Source organism: Pelodiscus sinensis, chromosome 1 (genome assembly GCF_052426305.1).
Source record: "Pelodiscus sinensis isolate ZL-2025 chromosome 1, ASM5242630v1, whole genome shotgun sequence".
Taxonomy (NCBI): domain Eukaryota; kingdom Metazoa; phylum Chordata; order Testudines; family Trionychidae; genus Pelodiscus; species Pelodiscus sinensis.
In genome coordinates, this window is record NC_143052.1 from 319,717,852 (window position 1) to 319,742,759 (window position 24,908).

At 37.9% G+C, this 24,908-nt stretch overlaps 1 protein-coding gene across 3 annotated transcripts in view; it reads left to right on the forward strand.

Annotated features, from left to right (window-relative positions):
- GRIA4 (glutamate ionotropic receptor AMPA type subunit 4) overlaps positions 1-24,240 on the forward strand; it is a 293,893-nt gene extending 269,653 nt beyond the window's left edge. Inside the window, exons 14-17 of one of the 3 annotated variants that reach the window (XM_089775672.1) lie at positions 13,618-13,732; positions 15,830-15,964; positions 17,330-17,512; positions 23,115-23,246. In XM_089775672.1, the coding sequence (XP_089631798.1) occupies positions 13,618-13,732; positions 15,830-15,964; positions 17,330-17,464 (385 nt within the window). In that variant the 3' untranslated portion in view covers positions 17,465-17,512; positions 23,115-23,246. Of the gene's footprint in view, positions 1-7,062; positions 7,178-13,617; positions 13,733-15,829; positions 15,965-17,329; positions 17,513-23,114 lie in introns of all 3 variants that reach the window. The other 2 variants (XM_089775674.1, XM_089775671.1) reach the window with 2 other exon arrangements.
- Positions 24,241-24,908: the final 668 nt, after the last annotated feature.

Consider the following 24,908-nt stretch of genomic DNA (forward strand, 5'->3'; position numbering starts at 1 on the left):
AATATAAGAGGCTGCATTTTTGAAAGCTTGTCCTTAGATCTTCAAAGCAAACAGAATGTTTTCCTTTTAAAGGTGCATCCTGCCTTTAAATTATTTTTTATTTCCACTGTTAATCCTTTAAGTCTCCTGAGAAAAAACATTAGATATATTTTGAATAGATCTTTCTTAGTAAAGGAATGCTTACTTCATTCCTAATATATTAAAGATATCCAACTACTTTCCTACAATTTGCACTTCATTTAGTTTGATGAATTGTCACACACACACACACACACACACACACACACACACACACACACACACGGAGTGTATTGGTATAAAACTCTAACATCAGCACTTCCAAAATATCTTTAAACTAGGTAGACGAAAAAGCAAGCACATTTTTATTTTTGCAGGATAAAGTGTGATTTAAATTATTTTCTTTAATAAATAATTTTAAAGGCTGATATGAATAGCTTATAAACATGTGCCTACATGTATTTTACAAAATACCTCTGCGGCAGATTCTCGACTGCATCCAATCAGGGCTGGAATAGAGTGAGAGGGGAAGCTGCCTAGGAGCCAGTTGTGACTTTCTGATGTTAAGCCACCTGGGCAAGAAGAGAGTTATTGTGGTAAGAGGACAGCTTTAACCTGCACTCTTTCCCCACCTCCACCATACCTGGAACTTCCTTCCTACTAACTATGCCATGAATGATGAGGAGCTAAAACAGGAAATAGCTATGCCTACAGATAGATCTTCACAGGGGACTCCTCTATGGCTTTAAGTCCACTTTGTGCTGCTTCAAACAGATCCTTAGCTGTTATGCTTTGTTATCACTACATTGACTTCACTGGAGAACTGACAATTCCCATCAGCTGGAGACCTGCCCCCTCAAGCTGTGCAAGGTGGATGTAGGAACCAGAGAATCCAGTCCCTAAATTTTTACCCAGTTAAGCTTGAATATAGACCTATTTCTATAACCTCTTTCTAATACATGTTTCTTATTTTATTGATTATGAGCCTGATCTTAGTCTGGATGTCCATAGACTAAGAAGAAGAAACATACCTTTCATTTTACCTTTATCAGCAAGGCAAACTGAAATATCCAACATACTATGGGTCCGTCCAGTATGGAGGGAATGCACAGGTTTACTAACTGTATCGTTGTTTATGACTAATTTGAGTAGTTGAAAGTAGGTATGGGCTCCAGATAAAACATTCAGATTTATATCCTTCTGGGGATGGTTTTGGATCTGGGGTTCCAGTTTGTAAAGATAGGATCGGTGTCCAGATTTGGATTGCTCATGGTTCTAGTGTGTGCGAGGGCGTGTAGATCTGTGATTTGGGTTCAGACTAATTTCTAGGTGAGCTGACTATAAATTCTGAGTTCTTTTGTGGTTTTCCCAAATGGGCAACAGTGTCTATCAGAAGGCACTTTGCTGTTTTCACAGACATCCAATGCTCTAAAATATACTAGTGTATTTAAATATCTCTCAGATCCCGAGTTTTAAAATAATACTATAATTTAGCAATAATCTCCTAAAATGCTTTCAGCAAGCCAGTTTCCTTTTATGTCCACTATTCGGCCACTACTACAGAGAACAGTATCAGGGGCAAAATTCTGCCATCATTTGTACCTATCAAACCTCAGATAAGCCATGGGAAATGCTTGAGTTCAAATGTGGGCAGAATTTAAGAGGATGCCTGCTGCTACTCTATTGAATGACATTCATTGTAAATTTTATCTTGTTAACTGGTGCCATGATCCAGAGCCCATTGAAGTCTATGAAAATCTTTCCACTGATTCCAGTGAGCTTTAGACTAGACTTATATGATGATTCTTTTAATTGGAAAACAAATTACTCCTTTCCAGAAAAAAAAATGTCCTTGTGTACAGCCAACACTGTTATCGGTCTGCATAACTGTTAGATATATACCCCTACATGACACTAGTAAATACAGTGAAATAATACCCCCAAACCATCTGGGAAGCTTTTTGGAAAATGTTACTGAACAATTGATCTTTAAAAACTGTGACAGTAAGTAGAAATTGAAGCTGTGCTTGTTATTATTACTGTGCTCTTCCTGCATGAGGAGATATGTAATGGTTTTAACAAATCTCTTCAGGATTCCCAAGCTGTAACTCTATACCCTCTGGCTGCGACTAGACTGGCAAGTTTTCCTACTAAAGCGGTAGCTTTTGCTCAAAAACTTGCCAGCTGTCTACACTGGCCGCTTGATTTTGTGCAAAAGCACTGACGTTCTACTGTCTGAAATCAGTGCTTCTTGTGCAAGTGCTTTGACATTCCAGTTCGGGCAAAAGCCCTTTTCTGAAAATGTTTTTGCGCAAAAGGGCCAGTGTAGACAGCTAAAAACTGTTTTGCGCAAAAAAGACCCAATGGCAAAAATGGCAATTGGGGCTTTCTTGCGCAAAACCACGTCTAGATTGGCATGGACGCTTTTCCGCAAAAAGTGCTTTTGCGGAAAAGCATCGGTGCCAATCTAGACACTCTTTTCTGCAAATGCTTTTAATGGAAAAACTTTTCCATTAAAAGCATTTGCGGAAAATCATGCCAGTCTAGACGTAGCCTCTGTGTGCCACTGCTTTAACAGTACCCAAGATCCATACATTGAAAACACTGTATATGAACTCAAAGAATAATGAACTAAGGGGTGCATTGGAAACAGTTGCAATATATGAGGAGGCAGGTTAGACTAAACACATTTATTGTGTCCAAGTATTCTGTTTGCCCTCTATTAATAAAATGCTTATGAAGATTTTAATAATTATGCAAAGTAATATTAAGTATTACAGGCCAAATCACAAAGTGCTTATTCTGTTTTTGCTATTTAATCCTTACTCATGCAAAAGCCTCATTGTCTTTGGATTTTTCAGTGGAAGTTTTACCTGAGTGAGGAGTTTAGGATTTATCCCTACTTTGGATACCTATTTTGCCATTCATACTCACATTATATAGAACTTCTCTTGAGTAAAGACCTACTTAGCATGAGAAAGAGTGATGGAATCTAGCCCTGCAGGCTCAAATGTATTTTCAATTCAAAGTAATCATCATCATCATCATCATCATCAAACCTGTTGAGAAATTTCTGCTTCACAATGACATTTCTGCCCTGCAGACTGAGCATAGAATCTCTCTGTGTGTTTTGCTGGGAGGGCAGCAATTTATTTACACATTTTGAGTTGTACCCTAATCACAAAGCAACAGAAAGAGCAGTGTGAAACTAACCTGTTTTTACATGGCCTACTAGATGTAATGAGGAATGCAATGTGTTAGCAATAGAGATTAATTTCAGCACAGTGATTGCAGCTTAAAGTCTCATTTATTTCTCCATCTTTTTATTTCCATTTTTCTGTTGTGCTGTGAAACCGTCTATGGATATGGCTAATAACCCTGCTAAATAACCCTCTCATGAATGGGTGGGATTTTTGTAGAGGGGTGGGGGGAGTTGTTTGTTTGGGAATTTGTAGGACTTCCATCAAGCAACTGCAGCTACTCTAATACAGTATGGCAAACTTTTTCACGCTATTCTTGAATATTTTTACCGATAAAAGTAGAGTACTTGGCAAAAGAGACTCACTTCCCCTTCCAGACTGAAATTTTAAAAATAAGTTTTTATTCTTCAGTGTTTTTTTAAAAAGTGTCTAGTTTCTTTATATATAGATTATAACAGTGAGCTTGAATAGCCAGAAGATATAAGTTATATGAACATTAACCTGAAAAATCTTATGGAACTTGTTGATATTTGTAGTACTAAGAGCAAAAGCCTTATTATTAACTTACTGAACTTTTGCTTTGTTCTTTAACAAAATTTTCCCTGAAGTCAGTGAGAGATCTTTGCCTGAATAAGGACTGAGTAAAAATTACTTCCAAATTTAAGGCTTTTTATTAGTCATAACTGAAGTCAATGGAAAGTCTTTCATCTACTTGAACAGGCACTGGATTGAGCTCTTACCCCAGAGAGAATTCTGTGGACATGTACTATGGTTTATGTTGAAGATCATAAAGTATTTGTAAACTACAAAACAGCAGCTAAATTACCTCGTCTATAGCACTGCTAAAGCGGCTACCCCTCTGATACTATAGCACTGCTAAGTAAATCTCATTTAAATAATACACTTGATTCATCTTCATTTAGGTCTTGAGTCATCAGCGCTAAATGTGATGCTAAGCACACAGGCAGCTCTGTTGAAGTCACAGGCTTAAAGGTAGGCACTTGTGTAAGTGCATTGCCAAATGGGGGCCTTCATTACGGTATCCGCCCATTTCCTGGGTACAGTAGCACTATCACATCTACGTAATAAGGACCAGGCTCTGCAGCCCTTGCTTCAATAGCTCAGTGATTGGCATGGCTCTTGTAAGTGTTGAGAAACCCAGTTGCAGATCCTGGAACCGTGTTAGCTCTTGTTCCTGTTGCCATTGAAATGAGTGGGAATTTTACCCTTGCCTTCAAAGGCAGCAGGTCTGAGCCTTACATGTGAAACTTTTTCAAAACAAAGAGTGTCGTTCAGTATCAAGGCAAAAAGGCTTCTGGGATCAGCTTCCATCTTGGCCTCAATCCTGCAGTCCTCACTCAGGCAAAACTCCCACTTAAGTTAATGGGAGCTTTGGCAATTTCATGAATGTAATGAGCACTCTAAAAGCACAGGCTTTGTATCTAAACGCTTAATTAGAAACCCATAGTAAATATCTCTGGTTCAAAAGCAATTGCTTCCCGGAACAAAAGGGACAAATGAACAGTTTCAATCCAATCTTGCTATTTCTCCTCTCCCTCTAGATCATGACTTATAATGAGAGTACTTATATAAAATTACATGTGTCAGACTGGCTGTAAATTCCCCTCTCAGGCTGTATCCACAAAGAGCAGTCTGTTATCACTCCCAATATAGCTTGTATTTCTCCCCTTTCAGTTTCAGGGCCAGTCAAGCAATTACATTATCTGCATTGGCAATCTAATATACATTTAACAATAATGAAAAGAGGAGCAAGTCACATCTGTTTAGAAATAGTTTCTAAAATTTCATTGCTAGCCAGCTTGCTAACTATTGGTTTCCAGTAGGGGTTCATATGAAAAGTCATGTCCAAGCCATAAAAGACAGAAGATATACTCAAATAGGAATTTATCCCATAAACAAGAATGTATTAGTTCCTGTGAGAGGTGGAAAACTCTGTGAGTTAGAGCCCACTGTGTTTCTGATCTGTTCCATCTCTGTGGAGATCCTGTCCAGCTTCATTCCCTCCTGATATCTCCTCTGATTCTTGGTAGTAGAAGTCCTGTAGGATCCCTGTTGCCAAAGAATCTCCCACTTTCTGCTTCTCCTAGAACTTTCTTGTGGTGTTCCACATCACTGAGAGGGACAGCAGGTAAGTGCTTCAGAGTTGTGATGGGAAGAGTCCACAGAAGAAGTCCTCTTCCAGGCCCTGCCCAGCCTCCACAGAGGGAGTTCAACATGGTCAAGTGACAGGATGGAAAACTGGTGCTTCCTCAGTTTCATCATCCATGCATGGGAAAAATAACGCCTACCTTCCCTTAGTGCTGTGAGGGTTTATTATTTATGGATAAATCCCTGTAAACATTTTCATGGAGCATAGAGGTAAGGGAAGTTAGTATGAAGCTGCACACTTTACGGGGAGTTAGCACCGTGTGTACTCTTCACATCGTAGGAAACCCATCATATAGGTAAAGTGTAAACACAGGACGTGTTATAATATGCATGATTAAATATTGATTTAGCTGTCTAGCTTTAGGCCCTCTGACACATCAAATCATTATTTAAAACATCATTATGTGATAATTAACCAAGATATGAGGTGGTTAATCCTAAACAGATGCTAAGTCTCCAAATGTGTGACGAATGCAGTATAGGTTTCATAACCAGTTTGTAATCGACCAGTTTTAATAATCAACTAGGCTGCATCTACACTGCAGAGATATTTCAGGATACCAGAAGAATCCTGAAATAGCTATTCCTCGTCTTTTGAGCAAGCCCATTATTTCAAAATATAAAGGGCTCACTATTCCTATGTCCCTATAAGCCTCGTTCCATAGGAATAAGGAACATTTAGGAATAGCACTCTATTTCAAAATTTGGCATTGTATAGACAGAGTCAAATTTCAAAATAAGCTATTTGGAAATTAACTCGAAATAAGCTACACAATTTGCGTAGCTCAAATTTCATTGTGTATTTCAAGCTCCGGGTGCAATGTAAATGCACTCCTAGAGTACGTCTAAACTACATGGCTCCGTCGACGGAGCCATGTAGATTTGTTTGTTTGGCAAAGGGAAATGAAGCAGCTGTTTGTCGGCTCAGCGCGCTAGTCTGGACACTCCTCTGTCGAATTGAAAGCCTTTTATCAACATCCCCGGTAAACCTCATCCTACGAGGCATAACGGGGATGTCGATAAAAGGCTTTCAGGTCAGCGCGGAGCGTCCAGACTAGCGCGCTGAACCGACAAACAGCTGATCAGCTGTTTGTCAGCTCAGTGTGGCAGCCATGTAAATTTAAATGAAGCCACGATTATTTAAATCGCGGCTTCATTTCCCTTTGCCAAACAAACAAATCCATCGACGGAGGCATGTAGTCTAGACACACCCCTATAATCCTTAGTTTGAAGTAGGAAATAGCCAATACCTTATTTTATAGCACCAGCAATAACACTGCCTGTCTAAAAAAAATCTAGACCCATATTAGGCTAGTTTTGTAAGTGTTTATATTATAAAGCTAAAACAGATTCCAGCTAAACAGAAATATAAATCCAGTCAGACTTTTATCATTAGTTTGCCAAGATGCTCACATAACTGTTTTGTTTGGTTCACAGAATTTATAGAATTTTACTTGCTAAAAGCTGGGTCATTTAAAAAAAAAGTCTATTGCAAGCACTTTCTTTGCCTCTGAAAATAAGCAAAACTAGTTATACTGTCAAGGAGAGCTGTCATATGGAAATGAGAGGTTTATTTAGTGTGTGGATCGAGCTTATAAAAGAGCTTAAGTCCTCATTCCTTCTAACATCTTAACAGCTGTGCAGTTTCTTACAAAATATGTTTTATCGTTTCAAGAAATGCTGTTAACCTCGCAGTTTTAAAACTGAATGAACAAGGCCTCTTGGACAAATTGAAAAACAAATGGTGGTACGACAAAGGAGAATGTGGCAGCGGGGGAGGTGACTCCAAGGTTAGCCTCAATGTCACCAAAGCGGGTAAACAGTATGTAAAGTAATTGGTGCATCTGCTGGGGCTTTACCTGCACACAAACAAACTTCAGTATTGCTAGTACCTGAGCTCAAGATCCAGATGTATGCGATTACTGTCAAAGCAAAAATATTTGCATTCATTGAAAGTTTCTCAAGTGGAACTTATATCCAAGCCAATTTCTCAAGTGAAATCAGATATGCAAACTCCGGTGAATTCTTTCACCAGTTTTCCGAAACCTTCCTCTGTCATAATAGGTGACCTGTGCCCTATAGACAAAGATACAAGATCAAAGCCACCTCAAAGCTAGGTCTAGTGAAAAGCAGCAGGGGGGGACCTTTTCCTTCATTTCATCTAAACCGAGTCATTCAAGTGACCAGTAAGATAATTTGTTTTGCCTTCTCACATCAGCACCCATTAGGCAAACTACTGTGTGTGGAAATGATGTAGGGGAAATTATTATATTAGAAATAGTCCTCAATCTGCCAATCCAATGCTCTTCGATATATATTTGTGTGCATGTGCGTGTATGGTATATTGAGAGAATACTACATGGGTAACTGTGAAGGTACAAGGCTATCTACATTGAGGAGTTCTGGTGGTGCTGAGGGAACCATGTAATATAAGCTTAAGTGTTTGTTGCACACCAGAATATCAGAATGTTTTATTAGCCTTCTTTACAGTTTCTTACATTGTGTTTTTTTCTCCTCCCCTTCCTTAGTCCTCCTTTCCTGAAACTCTACCCTTATTGCAGAGACCACTCCTTGTGCTGCTCTGCACTCCCACACATCTGGTGTTCTAAACCTTTATCATCGATCCTGCTGCTCTGTCTACTTTTATTTTTTTACCTACTGTTCTGCAGGTCACCAGTTACAGTTTTAAAAATGATCTTTAGTTTCTCTTTCCATCGTGCTTATGGATGTGAAGTTCAGTAGCACTTTCCTGCAGATTTTAACTTTAACTTGCAAGGAAGCCAATTTGGTAAGCCACGACATTTCCACCTTTCTTTTTTTTTCTTTCTTTCTTTTTTAAATCATAATCCATCCAAGTTACCACTGACCTGAAGTTTCACTAGAGTAACTTCTCTTTTCAGCTTTAAAAAATATATTCTTGTAGCAATATCATGGAAGTGATACAACGCTTGTGAATTGACACTTTTTTTGTAATGTGTCAGAATCACAGGTATAAAACTCAAGAAAATCTTCCGAATTTTAAGATCAGTAGGACAATGACAGAAGCTTCCCAGGGAAGTTGTGGAAGCTTCTCCACTGGCAGTTTTCAAGAGGAGGCTGAACAGCCACTTGTCTTGGGTGGTTTAGACACAACAAATCCTGCATCTTGGCAGGGAGTTAGATTAGATTACCCCAGCGGTTCCCACTAACTCTATAATCGGTTTGAAATATGAAATACAAAGTTATGATTAATATTTCAGATCAAGGTAATGAGATAACAACCTTGGAACTCCATCTGTCTTACTATCTGTTATTAAAAACCCCTGGCAGATAGGATCCATATCCAATGAGGTAGAGGAGGGCAGCCAGCAGAGGGAAAAGCAGGATGATTGTGTGGATACAGCAGAGAAGATTGAGATGTCCTGGTGTTGAATGCTCAGCAGCAGAATCAGTAGTGAAGGAGGAAAATGCCTACATAAGGAGTAGGAAGCAAAACCAGTAGTGGGGGAGGATAAAATGTAGTAATGCAACTTCAAGAAGCAAGGTGCAGGCACTGCATGCACAATGAGATCAGGAGGTGAGTAGAGACACATTATACTAGGGAATGTAAAGAATGTGACAGGGAAATTTGAGACTGCTACATCACAGTAGGAAGCATGGTGCATAAAGGTAGTGTTATGTGGTCAGCAACATTGGGGGTTATAATATATAAACGCTGTCATAGCCACAGTGTCTGGACTTTTTTTAAAAAAAATCAGATTCCTGAACTCTTGACTGACTTGATATAAATGTTTAATTGACATTTATCATCTATAAAATTCCTGGTTTTGAAATAAATCTGCCCATCCATTAATAATCATATAGGGTCTGATCCACTGTGGTGAGTGGGGATGATTTCAGTGGGCTGGATGAGGCTTTTATATTTTATTTTTTGCTTTCAAATGATCAAGATAGCAGAATAGACGGAACAGTAACACAGGACGTTCACCTGTACTGGTAACCGCAGCAAACAGTTGTTAATGTCCATGAGCCAGACCCTTACTCAGAGTCCCTATTTTTATTTTTATAAAGTTAAACAAAGATGGGATTGAGTCCAGTTCTAGATTACGGCATAGTACACTCTCCTTCGTGAGAATACCAACCTCTCCCCCATCCTGGAAGCAATATAGCACTCTAGACCTACATGGTCAAACTGAGCTGTGCCCCCTGAGATTCAGCCAACCAGCCAATACACACAAGCCTGAACTCAAAGCATTTCTTTGTAATCATGCAAAGAGACATGTTATAGTCAGTTTAAGGTGCTCAGCAATTCGCAGAAGGAGCTTAGCATCTTGTGAATACAAGCCCTTGCAAACTACTAGGCCCATTCTGTACTAATCTTCACCATTTTTATTTTAACCCCAGCTACATAAAGGAGTGATCTCCAATAATTCATAAATATAGGTCATCAGTGTTCTCCATGTCAGTAATTGACAGCTTATATCGACTTCTGGTAAGATTTACTGTTAAAGACACTTTTGAAAAATAGCATTTAAATACTTTAGAAAATAATAACCCAAGTCTTAAACACATGCTGCCACAGATTTATATGATAACATTAAGCACATTTAAATATAGCTTTGCCATTTAATTTCCATTTCTCTTTACTAAAATAAATAAAAAAGAAAGACTGAACTATAACAATGAAACAGGCTGTCCAATTCTGTTTACCATCTACATGCTAACATGATATTCCTCTTCTTTCACTTAGTGGATGGGTGAATGGGACTGGTCTTATAACTAATTAAAGACATCGTCAAAAGTGGATGAGGAAAGCGCTTCTGCTGCATAGCAATTATCCCCATCTTTGAAATTTTGCAGTGGTTTTAGAACCACTCAGTGAGGTTGCTCTTACTGCTTCATGTGTCCATTAGTGCTGTGTGATATCAAATTAGGATCATTTTTCACAATTAAATGATTGAAGCTTTATGCCATTATAATATCAGTGATGTTACCAGCATAAAAGTCAGGGCCTTACCCTTTTGAAAATACTTCTTCCTACCAGTTAATGGGTGAATATAGAACAGGAGAAAATGACAAGAAAGCCAGAAGGGGAGATGGAAGTTGGTAAAATAAAAAAATAAAGAGTATCTTTAACTGCATATTAGTCTCCCTGGCCCAGATTCATACTTCTGTAAATCAGAGCACAAATTTACTCTTAGTACTGCATGTGAAAAGCTGGATATAGAAAGATTATACCACTCCCAATGTTTAATAATAGGTCAGATCAGATCCTCAATTGCGGTATGTTGTCTTCAACAGAACTACAAACTTATGCTATCAGATGATCTGACCCAAAATTTGTAACTTAACATTCTCTAACCATGTTTTAAAATCGTATTGGCATTTGGCAATATAATGCACAGTATGCAGGACTGAACTTGGTGAAAAAATTAATTCCAGACAAGTTAGCCATTTTATTTTTCTATACTACCCTTCTTTAGTAGGCCATAAATCATACTGACCTAGATTCTGTCACCTTAAAATCAACAGAGCTACTTAACAAATATGTTTCTACTCAGTGTGGGAAAGGTTGGTAGCATTTGGGTCTTTGACAGGTGTGATTAGTGATATCTAAGTCTTGAAGGGGATATTTTTCAAAGACACAAATTATCACTGACTAAAAGTCAATGCAATTTGGATACTTACGTCCCTTTTGTGCCAAATTAAAAAAAACAGTCCTTATTCATCATGAATTTTGATGAAGAACTAAAATACATAATAATTTTAATCTGGTTTTTATATAATTTTTTGCAAGCCTCTGAAATGCCACTTATTTTAGAATGTATTTTTAAAACTTTCAGCTCATGTTTTAATCTGAGTTTTTCCTCCTAACTTTAATATCAACCTATGATATGACATGCCACTCATTTAAAGATGAACACAAATACAATTTTTAAAACATAAAAAACATTTTAAAATTCCACCCAAGGTCGCTACATTGTTTAATCATTTGCCTTAGAAAGGGCTTCAAATCAAGATTGTGCTATATACATAAAAACTAAAGGGACAAATTCTGTCTCATCCACACACACAAAACTCCCATTGAAGCCACAGTCATTGGATGGGAGTGTCTAAAGGAAGGCTGCCATTACCAGCTGTAGATATAGAACAAGTAGGACAGAAGAACACTAAAATATGGCCTTTCACATAGAACTCAGTGACTATACTGCAATGAAGAAAAAGAAACACTTCCTCTATCCTTCTCTTTGCAACCAGCTACATAATACTGAAGGTTGGTTAACTTGCAACGGTAATTTTCCAGTTAGAAAGTAAAGCATGAAATCGGTTCAAATGAGAGCTGAGCCAAACCATTAGTGATGTTGGACAATAGCTGTCCAAACCATATCACTCTGTCAATTATTTCACACTTATAGCAGAAGCAGAGATTACATTAAGAGGCAGCTTGCTAACATATCAAACTGCCACCCACTAATTTCAATTCTCTCAGCCATGATAGCCTCTGAATCACCTTGTAACCTGCACAGCCTGCTAGCCTGCTGCCAGGAAGCCTGACAATAAAATGCAAATTTAAATACTGAAGAAGATCAAACTATACATATTTTTTCTGTGGTAGTACCAGGGTATTCCATGTGAACTTAATGGGGTTGAATTTGCAAAGCATATAAACTATTTTATTTGCTGATAGAGATCAGTATGGAGTTTATAGAAATGAATTGAATGTAGACCATATGGACTGGACCTAACATTGGAGTGCTTAATTATTATTTATTTTAATATCTAAATATATTTCCTCATAAGTACTCTGAGAAATATAAGTGCACAAACGTAATTCAAGCCTGACTAAAATCCTTTTTTTCTTTTATAGTAACTATTTTAATAGTTTCATTCATTCCTGACATAGCCTCACTAAACTAACTAATCTTTCTATTGTTTTACAGTTATTGAAATTTTAAATCTTACATTTATCAATTATATTTTTTAGAAGTGTTGGTTTATGTTACATGAAATGAGGTCCATTAGAGGAATCTGGCAATACCTTAAACAAGCTCAGGTTTTGTACTGTATCACATTACCAAAACCCAATGGTGCTATCATTTTCTGATACCTAAGAGTAGCCCATCAGTTATGTGCCGTTTCAGGTTCTCTGACTACCTCACTAGTATACATGGTATATTTATACGCACCTGCACGTAAATATATATCTCTATGTGGTCACTAAGAATGTGATAATCAATGTTTTGAGAGGGAAGGTAAATTAAAAGTTCTCATAATCAATTATTATTTCAACTATTTTCAATATAAACTGCTCCAGTTGCATGCAGGGTGGGCATTAATACAATACACTGGAGATTTTAAATTGAGTTCCAGTAACTTCCATGTAATCCCACAGCAGTTTATGACTTTGATGCAATGGAATATGTTTTATATGAAAACTAAGCTTGGTTGGATTGTCTTGATCAAATAACATAACTAGAAGAGACGGTTCCAAGCAATAATTTATTACCTCGATGGAATCCTTGTAAACACTTCTTAAATAAGAGAGATTTAAATAAAGCCCCGATTTTATTTTCCAGGACCAGCAGGCCATTCCATGTGATATTGGATATGGAAATATGAATTAAGCCTTGACAGTCATTTTCCTTTATTCTGAGGTTAACAACTTTAGGACCTCATCCTGTAAGTTCGCTGGGTGCAGATCTACTGCTGAAATCAATAGGTTTTCTGCATGAAGGCTGCTTATAGGGTTGTGCCAATTAATATTGTAAACAAACTGCATGAATTAAAACTTCACTTATATGTATCACTGTGAGGGCAGCAAATGAAATAGCTGTAGACAAGTTGTATTCTCCATGAGTGTGTTTATGTATGTATTGCACATGCAATCAAAACTAAATTGAAAGCCTGGGATATGAATCCATTTTGAAAGTCTTCTATCCAGTCTCATTGTATTGAAGACACTTTAAATCTCACAATATCATGTTGTTCATACTGCTAAGCCAATAGTTTTGGGTTCACAGTAATTGCACACTACTTATTTAAAAATCTTCCCCAGCAGTATGTGCCTGTTACCAAAAGCGATGGAGCAGGTCCCAGTCATATGTCTGTTTCTAAACCTGGGCCTACAGCACATGACATACCATCCACTGTGGCCTCTGCTCTGTCACTTTGCAATGCGATTCTATGTAGTTTTACTTGAATAACATAAAATAACATATATAATGTTATTTATGTTATTTTCCACGTGAAGAACTCCTGTAAACCTTGCCGTTTTGAAACTCAGTGAGGCAGGCGTCTTAGACAAGCTGAAAAACAAATGGTGGTACGATAAAGGTGAATGTGGACCCAAGGACTCTGGAAGTAAGGTCAGTCGCTGCAGTTCGGGACCTACTGTTGTGTTCACAAAGCAGTAAAGGGAGTAATGGACAAAATGACATGGAAATACAATAAGTAGCACTAAAGACTCATAAAAAGATCAGCTAAAGAAAATGCTTCCCCAGCCCTCCCTCAAATAGCCATGTAGCCCACTTTAATTTAAAGAAGCACTATTACTCTTGCAGGTTTTCAAATGAGGTTGATGTAGAAAAGAAATTTGTGGTTTCCTTCCTTTGGAAATGTAAGTCATGTCACATCTTCCTGTATTTTTAAGGATGTTTGGATTGCTGCAAGGTGGGTTGTTTTTTATCTATGTGGGGAGAGCCTCTCTTCATTAACTGCTGTACAATTTATCCCTTTCTCTATTTGACATTTTTTCTTTGGGAGATGGCCTACCTGAATTGTTTGCTTATACTCTGTGAAGGTGTGAACACTCAGGCATTCAAATGAAGGGATTTCCTTTCTCCACAAAGGCCTGGCCTGGTTGTATAAGAGAAGGGCTCCAAAGAATAGGGGTGAAGCTAATATGAATTCTGGGGTAAAAGAATTCTGGGGTAACCCTCTCCTTCCCCCTTCTCCAGTGGCCAAACAGAAAAATTAAAGTGAAAATGAATTTTGTACTATATAGCAAGTGAAATTGGAAGAGGGAGTTTAAACCCACCAGGAGCTGTGCAGCCCCTGCTACAGCCAAAACATCACGTTCACTGTCACTGTACATGACAAGTTGGGAGACTTTCACCAAGCACTTACTCTGGGCTATAATTTCCCATCAGTAAAATCTTCCTTCTCCTTAATCACATGCATTATGGCAACAACTAACCTGATAGCAAGAAGAATGGTCATTGCATCCAAGGCTGTGAGCCCATGCTAAAACCAGCTAAGGGGAGAAAAATTATGCAGAACATCTCTAAGATTGAAGCCTATTTCAGCCATCAGCCACAACCTGGATTCATGTCTAGGTCTTCTATGCATCAGCATCAGTGTTATTCTCTACTGGCAGAGGCATCAAATAGTGCATCTTTAAATTAAATATTTCTCCAAGTATCATTTAATGTTCATCGGGAATTAAACTTCCATGCAATTTGCAAAAGGTTAACCGCCATCCATACTTTACCTTATAAGAAAGACATTTATAAATATCTCAGTGCAAGCAATAAAGTACATAAAGGTCCAATTCCAAATAAAGCCCTAGTCTTGAGAATTGTGCTGAAAAATTATGCACATCATTATTAAAACCTAAAATACCAGGCTTATTAAGATTTTTGCCCAAAACAATCTGAAATATATAATAGATATTTGTTACAGCAAACTCACCATAGAAACATATGTAAAATAACCCATCCTTAAATACTTCACTAAAAGCAATTAGTATTGTTTTCTAAATTATTAGAAATACTTAGAACTAACTTCTAGTCATCAACTGATTAATCTTTAAATAATTTTATTGATAGAATTGTTTATGTAACAAAGCTTAATACTCTATTACCATGGTAAAAATAAATAAACAGCAGTGACTAATGTAGTAGGGAATATATTGTATGTTAATGAAAATGCGTTTTTGCTTTAATTAAGAGTTTAAGTGTCATATATTTTAAGTACATATTTAATTAGCTGAAAGCCAAGCTGGCTGAGTTTTTAGATTGATGCATATCAAAAGTGAACACTATCTGCTAATAAAATTATGTAGCGTCCCATCTGATGTAAATGGATTTTTGGATTAGAAAGCTTTTAAGCAACCATCAAATAAATCTAGGTTCATATTGCTGTTAACATTTTCATTAAACAGAGGTAGATATATCATTGTTTAAAGTTCCATGTAATGGTTGACAGCTGTTAGCAAGTGACTGATTACATCCTAAAGTATTGGTAACACACATGTAATGATTTCCATGTTTGCCAGGGAGAAATGGCATTTAATATATATTTTATAAATTTAGATAGGCCAATTTTTGTGAAGAAGTGTGTAAATGACTGTCAGTTAATTTCACTTAAACCTTTTCTATGTATGTTTTCAATGTGTAATGTGTAGCTGTTGAGCTCTCAGTATCTGACATCAGTGGTTAACTGTGCTGATTCTGTTTCCTCAGGACAAGACGAGTGCCTTGAGTCTCAGCAACGTTGCTGGAGTCTTCTACATTCTGGTTGGAGGCTTGGGCTTGGCCATGCTGGTGGCTTTGATAGAGTTCTGTTACAAGTCCAGGGCAGAGGCAAAGCGAATGAAGGTGGCAAAGAGTGCACAGACTTTTAATCCAACTTCCTCGCAGAATACCCAGAATTTAGCAACATATAGAGAAGGTTACAACGTATATGGAACCGAAAGTGTTAAAATTTAGGGGTAGGACTTAGGGCCTACTACAGTGAGTGGGTGATGCATCTTGTAATGCAGTGTCGTGACCTGTCTGTCCAGTGGTGGTAATGCTTGCTTCTCAACAGAGCTTTATATTTTGGAAAACTTCAGTGCAAAGTGGTTCCGTTTTTTTGGCTGCAGATGTACAGTATACTACTCTATGTTGCTAATAGACATCTGCATTGCAAAGGCTTTTTTTAATATACAAAGAATATCTTCTCTTTTAAAAACAGTTTGGTCTTTCTGACTCAGTTGGGACATTACAGCTATTTGAAATTTTAGATACTAAAGCAAAAATAGAGTCTTTCTGTAGAGAAAGCCATAGCTTGCTTGGGTTACTTGGTTAGCCTATTCTTCTGGGGGATTTTATTATTACTTAATTACTATTTACTAGCCCTATTTGTAGCTTTTAATAGGGATTACAATCAACATTGGGGCTAGGCAGCACCTTAGTGAGCCATAGTCAAAGCTTTAGGGAGAGCAAGCACTGTGATACAATTCTAAATGTGATTCATCTTTCCTCCTCACCTTACACCCTCCTCCCTTGATTAATAGAATTGGATGGTATTTGAGCATGCCATTTGTTGAGTAAGTCCTGCCTTAGTTCAACCTTTGTCCCACTGCAATAATTATAAATAATGCCAATGTTGTTAATGGAGTGTAGAGAGCTTCATCAGTTTTTAGCAGACTAAGACTACCTCTTTGTCTTGCTGAGGAGCAATACTTTTTAGATATAAATGTAGTGATTTCGGGGACTGCAGTGTTAATGTTGTTTGGCCTATTATGATATTGGAGTAGGTGTGTGCGGGTGTTTTACTAATATAATGAAAGAGCTGGTCTCTGCAGTGTGAACCTGGCTAACTTGAGATCAGTACTAAATCATTTTTAAATTACATGTAATAACAAATGGAACTTGTATTTATTATTATTTATTATTATTATTAGATAATCCCCAAAGTATACTAGATGCTTTCTAAATTAATCTGTAGGTAAAAATATTGCTTATTTGTTGATACTGTCTAGAACTCTCAGTTCCATGAGCAAACCAGATTAATCTAATTTTGACAAAATCTTCTAAGCCTGATTCTGCTGGACTCATAGACCCATGATGAGTATAGAATTCATATGGAGGGGAGTAAGAAGTAGATTTGGAATTGAAATTTTATTTTGCCACCTAGAAACCATTTAAAGGAAAGAACTCTGTAGATAAAATTATTATTTTTATTTATTATTTATATAGCGCTGGAGTGCAGGGCGCTGTACAGTAGGTGAAGTGTGCCAAACAAATAACAGTTCCCTGTTCCGAGGAGCTTACAGTCTAAAGGCACAGCCGGTACAATACAGAACAATGCAATACAGAACAAACACAGAATGAACAGAGAATGGTCTATGGTCATTATAGCTGGAACGCTTCAAGGAATAGGTGGGTTCTCTGGGATGTTTTCAGGAAGGTGAGGGAGGGGGCTTGGCGGACATTGACTGGGAAGCCATTCCAAGCATACAGTTTGTTTCTAGATTTCTTAGTGCTCCTGTTGATTGTGATCCTATGTACAAGCAGACATTCCTTGGCTATATTTTAATCATAACAATGACCTAGTTTCCCAGAAGATAAAAAAAAATGATTTAAGTACTGTCATTAGTCAGAATATGAGTCATGCACATAAATCCAAGATCAAACCCAACACAAATCTGAAAATTGATAATAATCTAGTCTAGATTTGAACATCTAGGTTACTTCAATGTGACAAAACAAGTGTGCCCAACATTAACAGCTGCTGCTAGATCAGAAGGCTAAGTAATAGATGGCCAAGGTGAGCCCAACTATTTAGGGTAATGTTCATTAACCCTATGACACCAGGCATTAGGATTTCCAGATGGCAACATCAAACACTGTAAAAGGCTCAACGCAGATTCCCAGAAGCAAAGGTTTTTAAAAAAATATTTTGCAATTATACAAAATGAAGATGAAAAACTTTAAACCCCTGTAGTTCCCAAGTGAGCTACCCAACACTTAGCATGTTTTAATGCTATTGCATGGAACAATGGTGCTCATGTCAAATAGTTAAGTGAAGACATAATAATAATAAATACATTGTGCTTTTAAATGGGTATAATGAAAATTTGTTGCAGAGAATTATTGGTGAAGTTATACACAACTAACTGTATTGTTATTACTTAACACAACAGTACATCATGCAGGAGTAATCACTCAGGTGCCATATTCCCAATCAAACTCACAAAGCAAAACGTAGTCTTAAAAAAATCCCAGCTCCCACCCAAACACTGATCTGGCCCAAAGACACTTAGGTTATGAAATATGGCAGGATAATGCAACAGGCAGTGTGACTACACCACCAGTAGAATTTATTTAAATCCTTGTTTTCAATTTCTCCCCTAAGCAAACAAAACTGGAATGAGAGCTCATCAAATGTTTTAGGAAGAAAGTTTTTCTTAATTGAAAATGCTTTTTCTTCCAAATATGTAAAGATTCCAAAAGTATTTTGATTTTTTAAGAAAATTTTTGCATCGTTTATTTCCATTTTTATTGAAAGTGTTATTGAAACAATATTATTTATTTTCACTAATGCTGAAGTCTGGGCTTCTAATAACTTTTGCTAATCTTTTCTATATTGATTTCAATACTGTTTAGATATTTAAAAATATTTTAAATGATCATAAAATGAAAAATTGGTATTTTTGTACCTATGAAAAATACTCTCATAGTTTCAATTTTTTTTAATTACTTATTCTACTCAGGATATTTAATATAACACTTTCCCGAGATTTTTTATCAAGTAAATATATATTTTAAACATTTCTGAAACAGAATATGTCTATATCTAGAAGACCACCGAGGCTAGGTAGAGCAATGAACTGTTTTCTAAAAAAATATTATTTCATCATTCAATTACACATCCCTAATGAGAGTGTCAATTAAGTGTTAGCAGCATACAGCCTATGACTATGATGACACACTTTTCCAAGGCTCCAATTCCCTCCCAAAGAGAGCCATAGAACACATGTTCACCATTCATTTCACAACCTCATCTGTGCTCATTTAACCAAAAGTAATATATTTAAATTGTGACTTTTCTAAATAATATTAATTATGGTGGTGGGAGGGAATTTTATACCACCTTAGATATGAGAGGGGAAGTCTAAATGTGTAAGGCTAGATTGTGTCTCTAGGACACAGCCATTGGTAAGAGACAATATGTTGTTGTTCCACTGCAATGCCAACACAAGAGAGTCACAGTTCCCTTGCTCTTTTGTGGTGTCTCCTATGGGCAGTAATTTTTTCCTGGCCTATACTAGCACCAGCACATGAAGTCTTGCACCCTCCACACCTAAAGCTAAGGTAACCCAGTTACCCTTTTAGGGGATTAATGGGTGTGGAGTAATTCTTTCTACCCCTACATTCTTAATTTAGGCATAAAGTCATGTGAAGATCTAGTCCCATAGAATTTACATTTTACCCCTTTAGCTGTTTATTGGCATCTTATGTACATTGTTGTATTGTACTAACTCCTGAAAGCTGCGAATATGGCAATACAGATAGCTCCCTTGCGATAAGGGTTAATGACTTCAAGAATTCATGGAGGAAGAGATGCAGCTCAAGCTCCGTGTAGTTGCCTTCCAAATAGAAATTGAGAGGGTGAGATAGGAAGGAAAGGAATATAATTTTAACTTTTTCCTTCCCATCGTCTCTTTCTTAGTGGGCTGACAACCTGTGAATGTCCTGTGGATCCTGATTCAAGGGCTTCTCTTGCTTCTCTCTTTCTCTCCCTCCAACTCCATACTGTTGGTTAATCTAATCACTTATTATACAAGTGGCCAAATGCTACAGCAGGAAGAGGCAACTTTTAGCAGCATCTTTATTGCATTGATTTTGCACTTTATATTTTCAGTGTCATGTTCAACTTAGAAAATGAGGTGCACAGTTTACCTTTAATATTTTTGGAAAGGAAATACCCATCTCCCAGATACTACAGCAATCAGAGCAGCATAGGACTCTGAATGGAATAAAGTATCCACTCTATATTAAAGGTCCCGCGTTGCAAGATGCTGGATGGAACCAATTATGTCAATGAGAGTAGGGTTCTCTCAGCTGACACAACACCTTTTCGGGTCAGCACTTTAAATCAGGGATCGGGAACCTTTTTTGGCTCAAGGACTGCTGATCCACAGGAAAATCAGTTGGGGGCCACACACCACACAAGTGAGAAGCAAAACCAAAAAACCCGCACTGATGTGGCCCCCAATTGAGAAGGAGAAAGACACTTCCCACGTTTCCCTCCCACACCAGAGTCTGGTAGATTTTGCACACTCCAGCCCCATAGTGAGGCTGCAAGGGGGCTGGTGCACCAACACAGACTCCCAAATTCTGGGGGGGCTCTGAGCCTCGGAGACTGGATCCAGGCAAGCTGGGGGCTGAATTTGTCCCCCGGGCCTCAGGTCATCCCCCCCCCCCTTTAAAGGGAGACTTTCAGACACACACTCTTAGGATTTAACTTAACTGCAGTCTTTGTACTTGCTTGGTGGTTTCCTCATGATGATAAACAAATGTCTTCTACCATACAGATTTTGTTAGCTATTGCTGTTGTTTCCCATGAGGAGTTGTTGATCCATCTTTTCAGCAGCTTCATTCTTCCATTACATCTGGGAAAAGTGTTCATCATCCCCAAGTGTTTTCTGGCCTAAGAACCTACTAGATTCTGTTTGTCACCCTTCCTGTTCAGGATGTATGTGAGATGGCTAGAAAAAACAGTGAGATGGAGTGGGCCACAAATGCATTGGTACCTTGTAAAATATTAAGGTGGCCCTTACATCTTCTTTACCCCTGGATTGTTCAGTGTCTCTGTGTCCCTAGTACACAACCATGGAAGAGTCATAGATAGGAAAACTGGCTGAAGTTCAATTAAAAAAAAAGATGAAGATGATTCTGGTGGATGGGAGATGTTTCTGGAAGACTTGTCAAGAATTATGCCAGCTCACTCTTTTTGAGAAATATGTACTCTTTCAATGAGATTTCCAATCTTGGACTTATTTGGACCTCATCTGCTCCAAAAATCCCAGATATCATCAGTAGAAAGTCATGAAGAAAAAAAGTGTTATTTTTCTTCCAGTTGACCTAGAGAATGTTTTATTTTAGACCAGACAATCCCATTTCTCCATGTTTTGTCACTTCCAGAATGAATTACTGTAATATACTCTGCTTGGGCCTACTTTAAAGCATCTCCTAGAAGCTTCCACTTGCGCACAAATTATACCACCTTGCATTATAGTAGTGCACTGCTTCTTATTTGCTTCTTGGTGCAATTCAAGTTGTTGATATTCCATAAACCTATGTATGAGCTAGTGTCCCATGTATCTAAGAGACCATTTCTCTCTGTTTATACTACAGTTGTCTTAGACCAAGGTGTTTTTGCTCACAGTCCCTGGATCTGAAAGCTGTGAAACTGGAGCTACTATTCTTTCAGAAGCGGGTGTTGGACACTGACTGATTGCCCTAATTGCTTCACCACAGCGCACATTTTTGGTCTGAAGGGAATGGTCAAAAGCTTTTATGTTTGCTGAGATCCATTCCTCCTGAGTTAGGTTATTATGAGGGTGGTACATTATCTAGCTTTCTTGGGGTAGTTGACTGGACATGTTCCTTTTACTTCTATGCTTTTTAAGGTGAAACTGTAACAGTTGTTCATGTGGAGATTTTCTTTTGATGCAGCCAACTGATGGCAGCATGATGTTAAATTACCCTAGTATAACTGCACCCAGAGGCAATGTATACTGGTTTTTAATCTCTTTCACAAACACAGGCTGAGAACTTGCTGTCTCAGGCAGAAAGAGAAGCTGGGCTAGGTGGAACAAACCTCATATCAGCAATGATAGCAAATAAAATTCAGGAAAATACCACAGTTCATTTCCCTTTTTGTATAAATCTGTTTAGCCTTTTTTTTCTAATGTGAGTATTCTCCTTCTGTTCCTCTCATTTCCCAGCATGTGTCTGTTTTTAATCTCTGCCTACACACGTCATGGGTTACTTGTCCATGTTATAGATAAAGCTGGTCAAAAATCAGAATTTCCATCTCATGGGAAATTCCGACATTTCAAAACTTGTTTAGAACTGTTGAAGTCTGGGTGTCTCATGCCCAGGGCCAGCCTTAGGGATAGTCCATCTTGGCGCCAGCTCAGCGGCCCGGCGTAGAAGCACAGAAGTGTGCACTGCCAGTGTAGAGTCAGAAACTGCTCCCGAAGGGCAGTGGAACACTGGTGGGGAAGCACCCCATTTTCTCCCTGCTTCCTCCCAGCCGTGGCACATGGGGAGGGGGGAGCAATGATGCACTGATACTGCTCCCCACCCAATGTTCCTCCACGTCCCTAGGATCACTTTCCCTGCCTGGGCTATACTGTGAGGTGAGCCTCAGGAGCTGCTGCTCTCCTATTTGCCCCTTACACAGCCGCAGTGGGGTAAGGCAGCTGCTTCTTACCAGCCGCCCATTCCACTTACATTTCTTTAGGCTTGAACAGTGGATTAAATTTTCAAAATGAGAGTTTCCAGGTTTATAAAGTAATTTATGAGCCATTCTTATTATTTATAATGTTTAGTTATTTAATGCTAAGCAGAGTATAAGGCCTAATCCTTTATACACATATGTAATTTTAGTCATGTAATTAAGTGCCTGTCAGACCCTGGCTATACAGAGCATTATTTCTGGAATTGCAGCAGAATATCAGTAAAGTGTGAAGCATTTTAGATTAAGGTATCCCCCTGTTCTAATTTATTCAGCAAATTGGAATTTTATACTTTGTCCATAGAATTTGCCTTTCACAAAATTTTACCAGCAGAATCTTTAGTCTGATTTGTATTTTCTTTCCCCAATGTTGTTAAATGCACTTTATATATCCATACAGCATGAAAAAATGCAGATGTCTAAAACTTGATATTTTGGTGTTTGTTGTGTCATGGCTATTAAGGAATAGAAATATTGTAACACTTCTTCTCTTTCCTTTTTCCTGGATCCTAGCTGACCTTTTCTGAAGCCATAAGAAATAAAGCCAGATTATCCATCACAGGGAGTGTAGGAGAAAACGGCCGTGTATTAACTCCCGACTGCCCGAAGGCCGTACACACTGGAACTGCAATTAGACAAAGTTCAGGATTGGCTGTAATTGCATCGGACCTACCATAAAAACCAAAAAAACAAATGAGTGCCTTAATTAACTGTGTTGGTGACTGATGGGAACACAGCACAGACTATAACGACATGGGAGTGTCATTGATGAACTAATATTTGGGCTGAGAATTGGGAAGTACGTCCAAATGCGCAAGATATCATCAGCAACAAAGTGTGCATGAGCTCAGCTCGGAAACCCAAACTCAGATTTTATATCAGGAAAATTCATAATTTAGTTTTGTTGGGGGGAGGAGGGCTGGGATGGGTATATTAACAGCAACAAATTTCACTTGAGTGGACTTAAAACTAATAAGACTTGCCAATTAGCGCATTAAACTGTGAAGAACATGGTCAGAAAGGACAACGTTTTGCTCTTTATCTTGGCAAAGTGGGGAAAATAGCTATAGAAATCAATGAACATGATAACCTGTGTCTCCAGAACATCAATATATACAATGGAAGAATATCCAGCTGTGGAAATGAATCACTAAACTGTGATAAGAAAATAATAAATATGTAAATCCTGTGAAAAAAAATAAAGGAATTATTTACATTTTCTTTGAAAAAAAAGAGGAATATTGAAACATGCTTGCTTTTTAACTGATGTAAATTCGGTAGAGGACAACACAATTCTTTTTTCTAACCATCTTAGGGAACAATTCATTGCAATAATTGATATAAAATGCCATCACTGTAACAAAATTCAGAGACTTCTTTTTATAAAAGTTATTGGTCATCCTCTTGTTTGCTGTTACCTTCATACTGTTACATCATTCTGTGTTCCACAGATTTGCATCTGTCTAACTACAAGAAAAACAAAAAAAATGTTTAGAGTACATCGTCAGTCTGCAGTGTAGAATCAAAAGAGACTACGGGTCACTCATGTTACAAATATTATTTATAATCTTGTTCTGTGTAAAATACTGTGGTTTTTGTACCCACCAAAAAGAATAAAACAACAAATGTTCTTATAATATTGACCGAGGTTGAGTTGTTCTCTGATCATTGGGGATGACTACACTATGATTCCTGCTCTGAAATTCAGGACCAGACATGGTACAATCTGGACTTTTTTACTTGCATATTTGTGAGGGGCTTGAGATTCTGGGAAGCTGTGGAGTTAAAACCATGGTAGGAGCACTCTGCTAGAGTAGATGGTCAAAACTGTTAGAACTGAAACCCTGGTCCCTGTCCCACAGATTGGAACCCTAAACATGTTTAACTGAAAATCCTAAATTGGATGTTCTTCAAACAATACAAGATAAAATAAACCTCTCTGTCACTAAAACTCTGTCATTGAAAGCTCATCAGGCAACAATGCAGTGAAAGCAAAAGTCTGGCCTGCCCATGAGATCAGTCTTCTTCCCTAGTACTAGTGAAAGAAACTTAGCCTAACTGATTAAATCCAGTGGAAAGAGTCCCAATGACTGCTCTGGACATTGGATCAGTCCGTACATGAAAAGCAATTTCACTGAGATAAGTGAAGCAACCATATAAAGATATATTGTCATTAGATGACATAGACACAGATGATAATGTATGTTTATTTCTGTTTCTTTTAGTCGCACCTAGGCTATGTCTACACTGCAGGCTTTTGCTGGCAGCAAGTATGCTAATGAAGCGCTCATTAGCATTTGATGCACT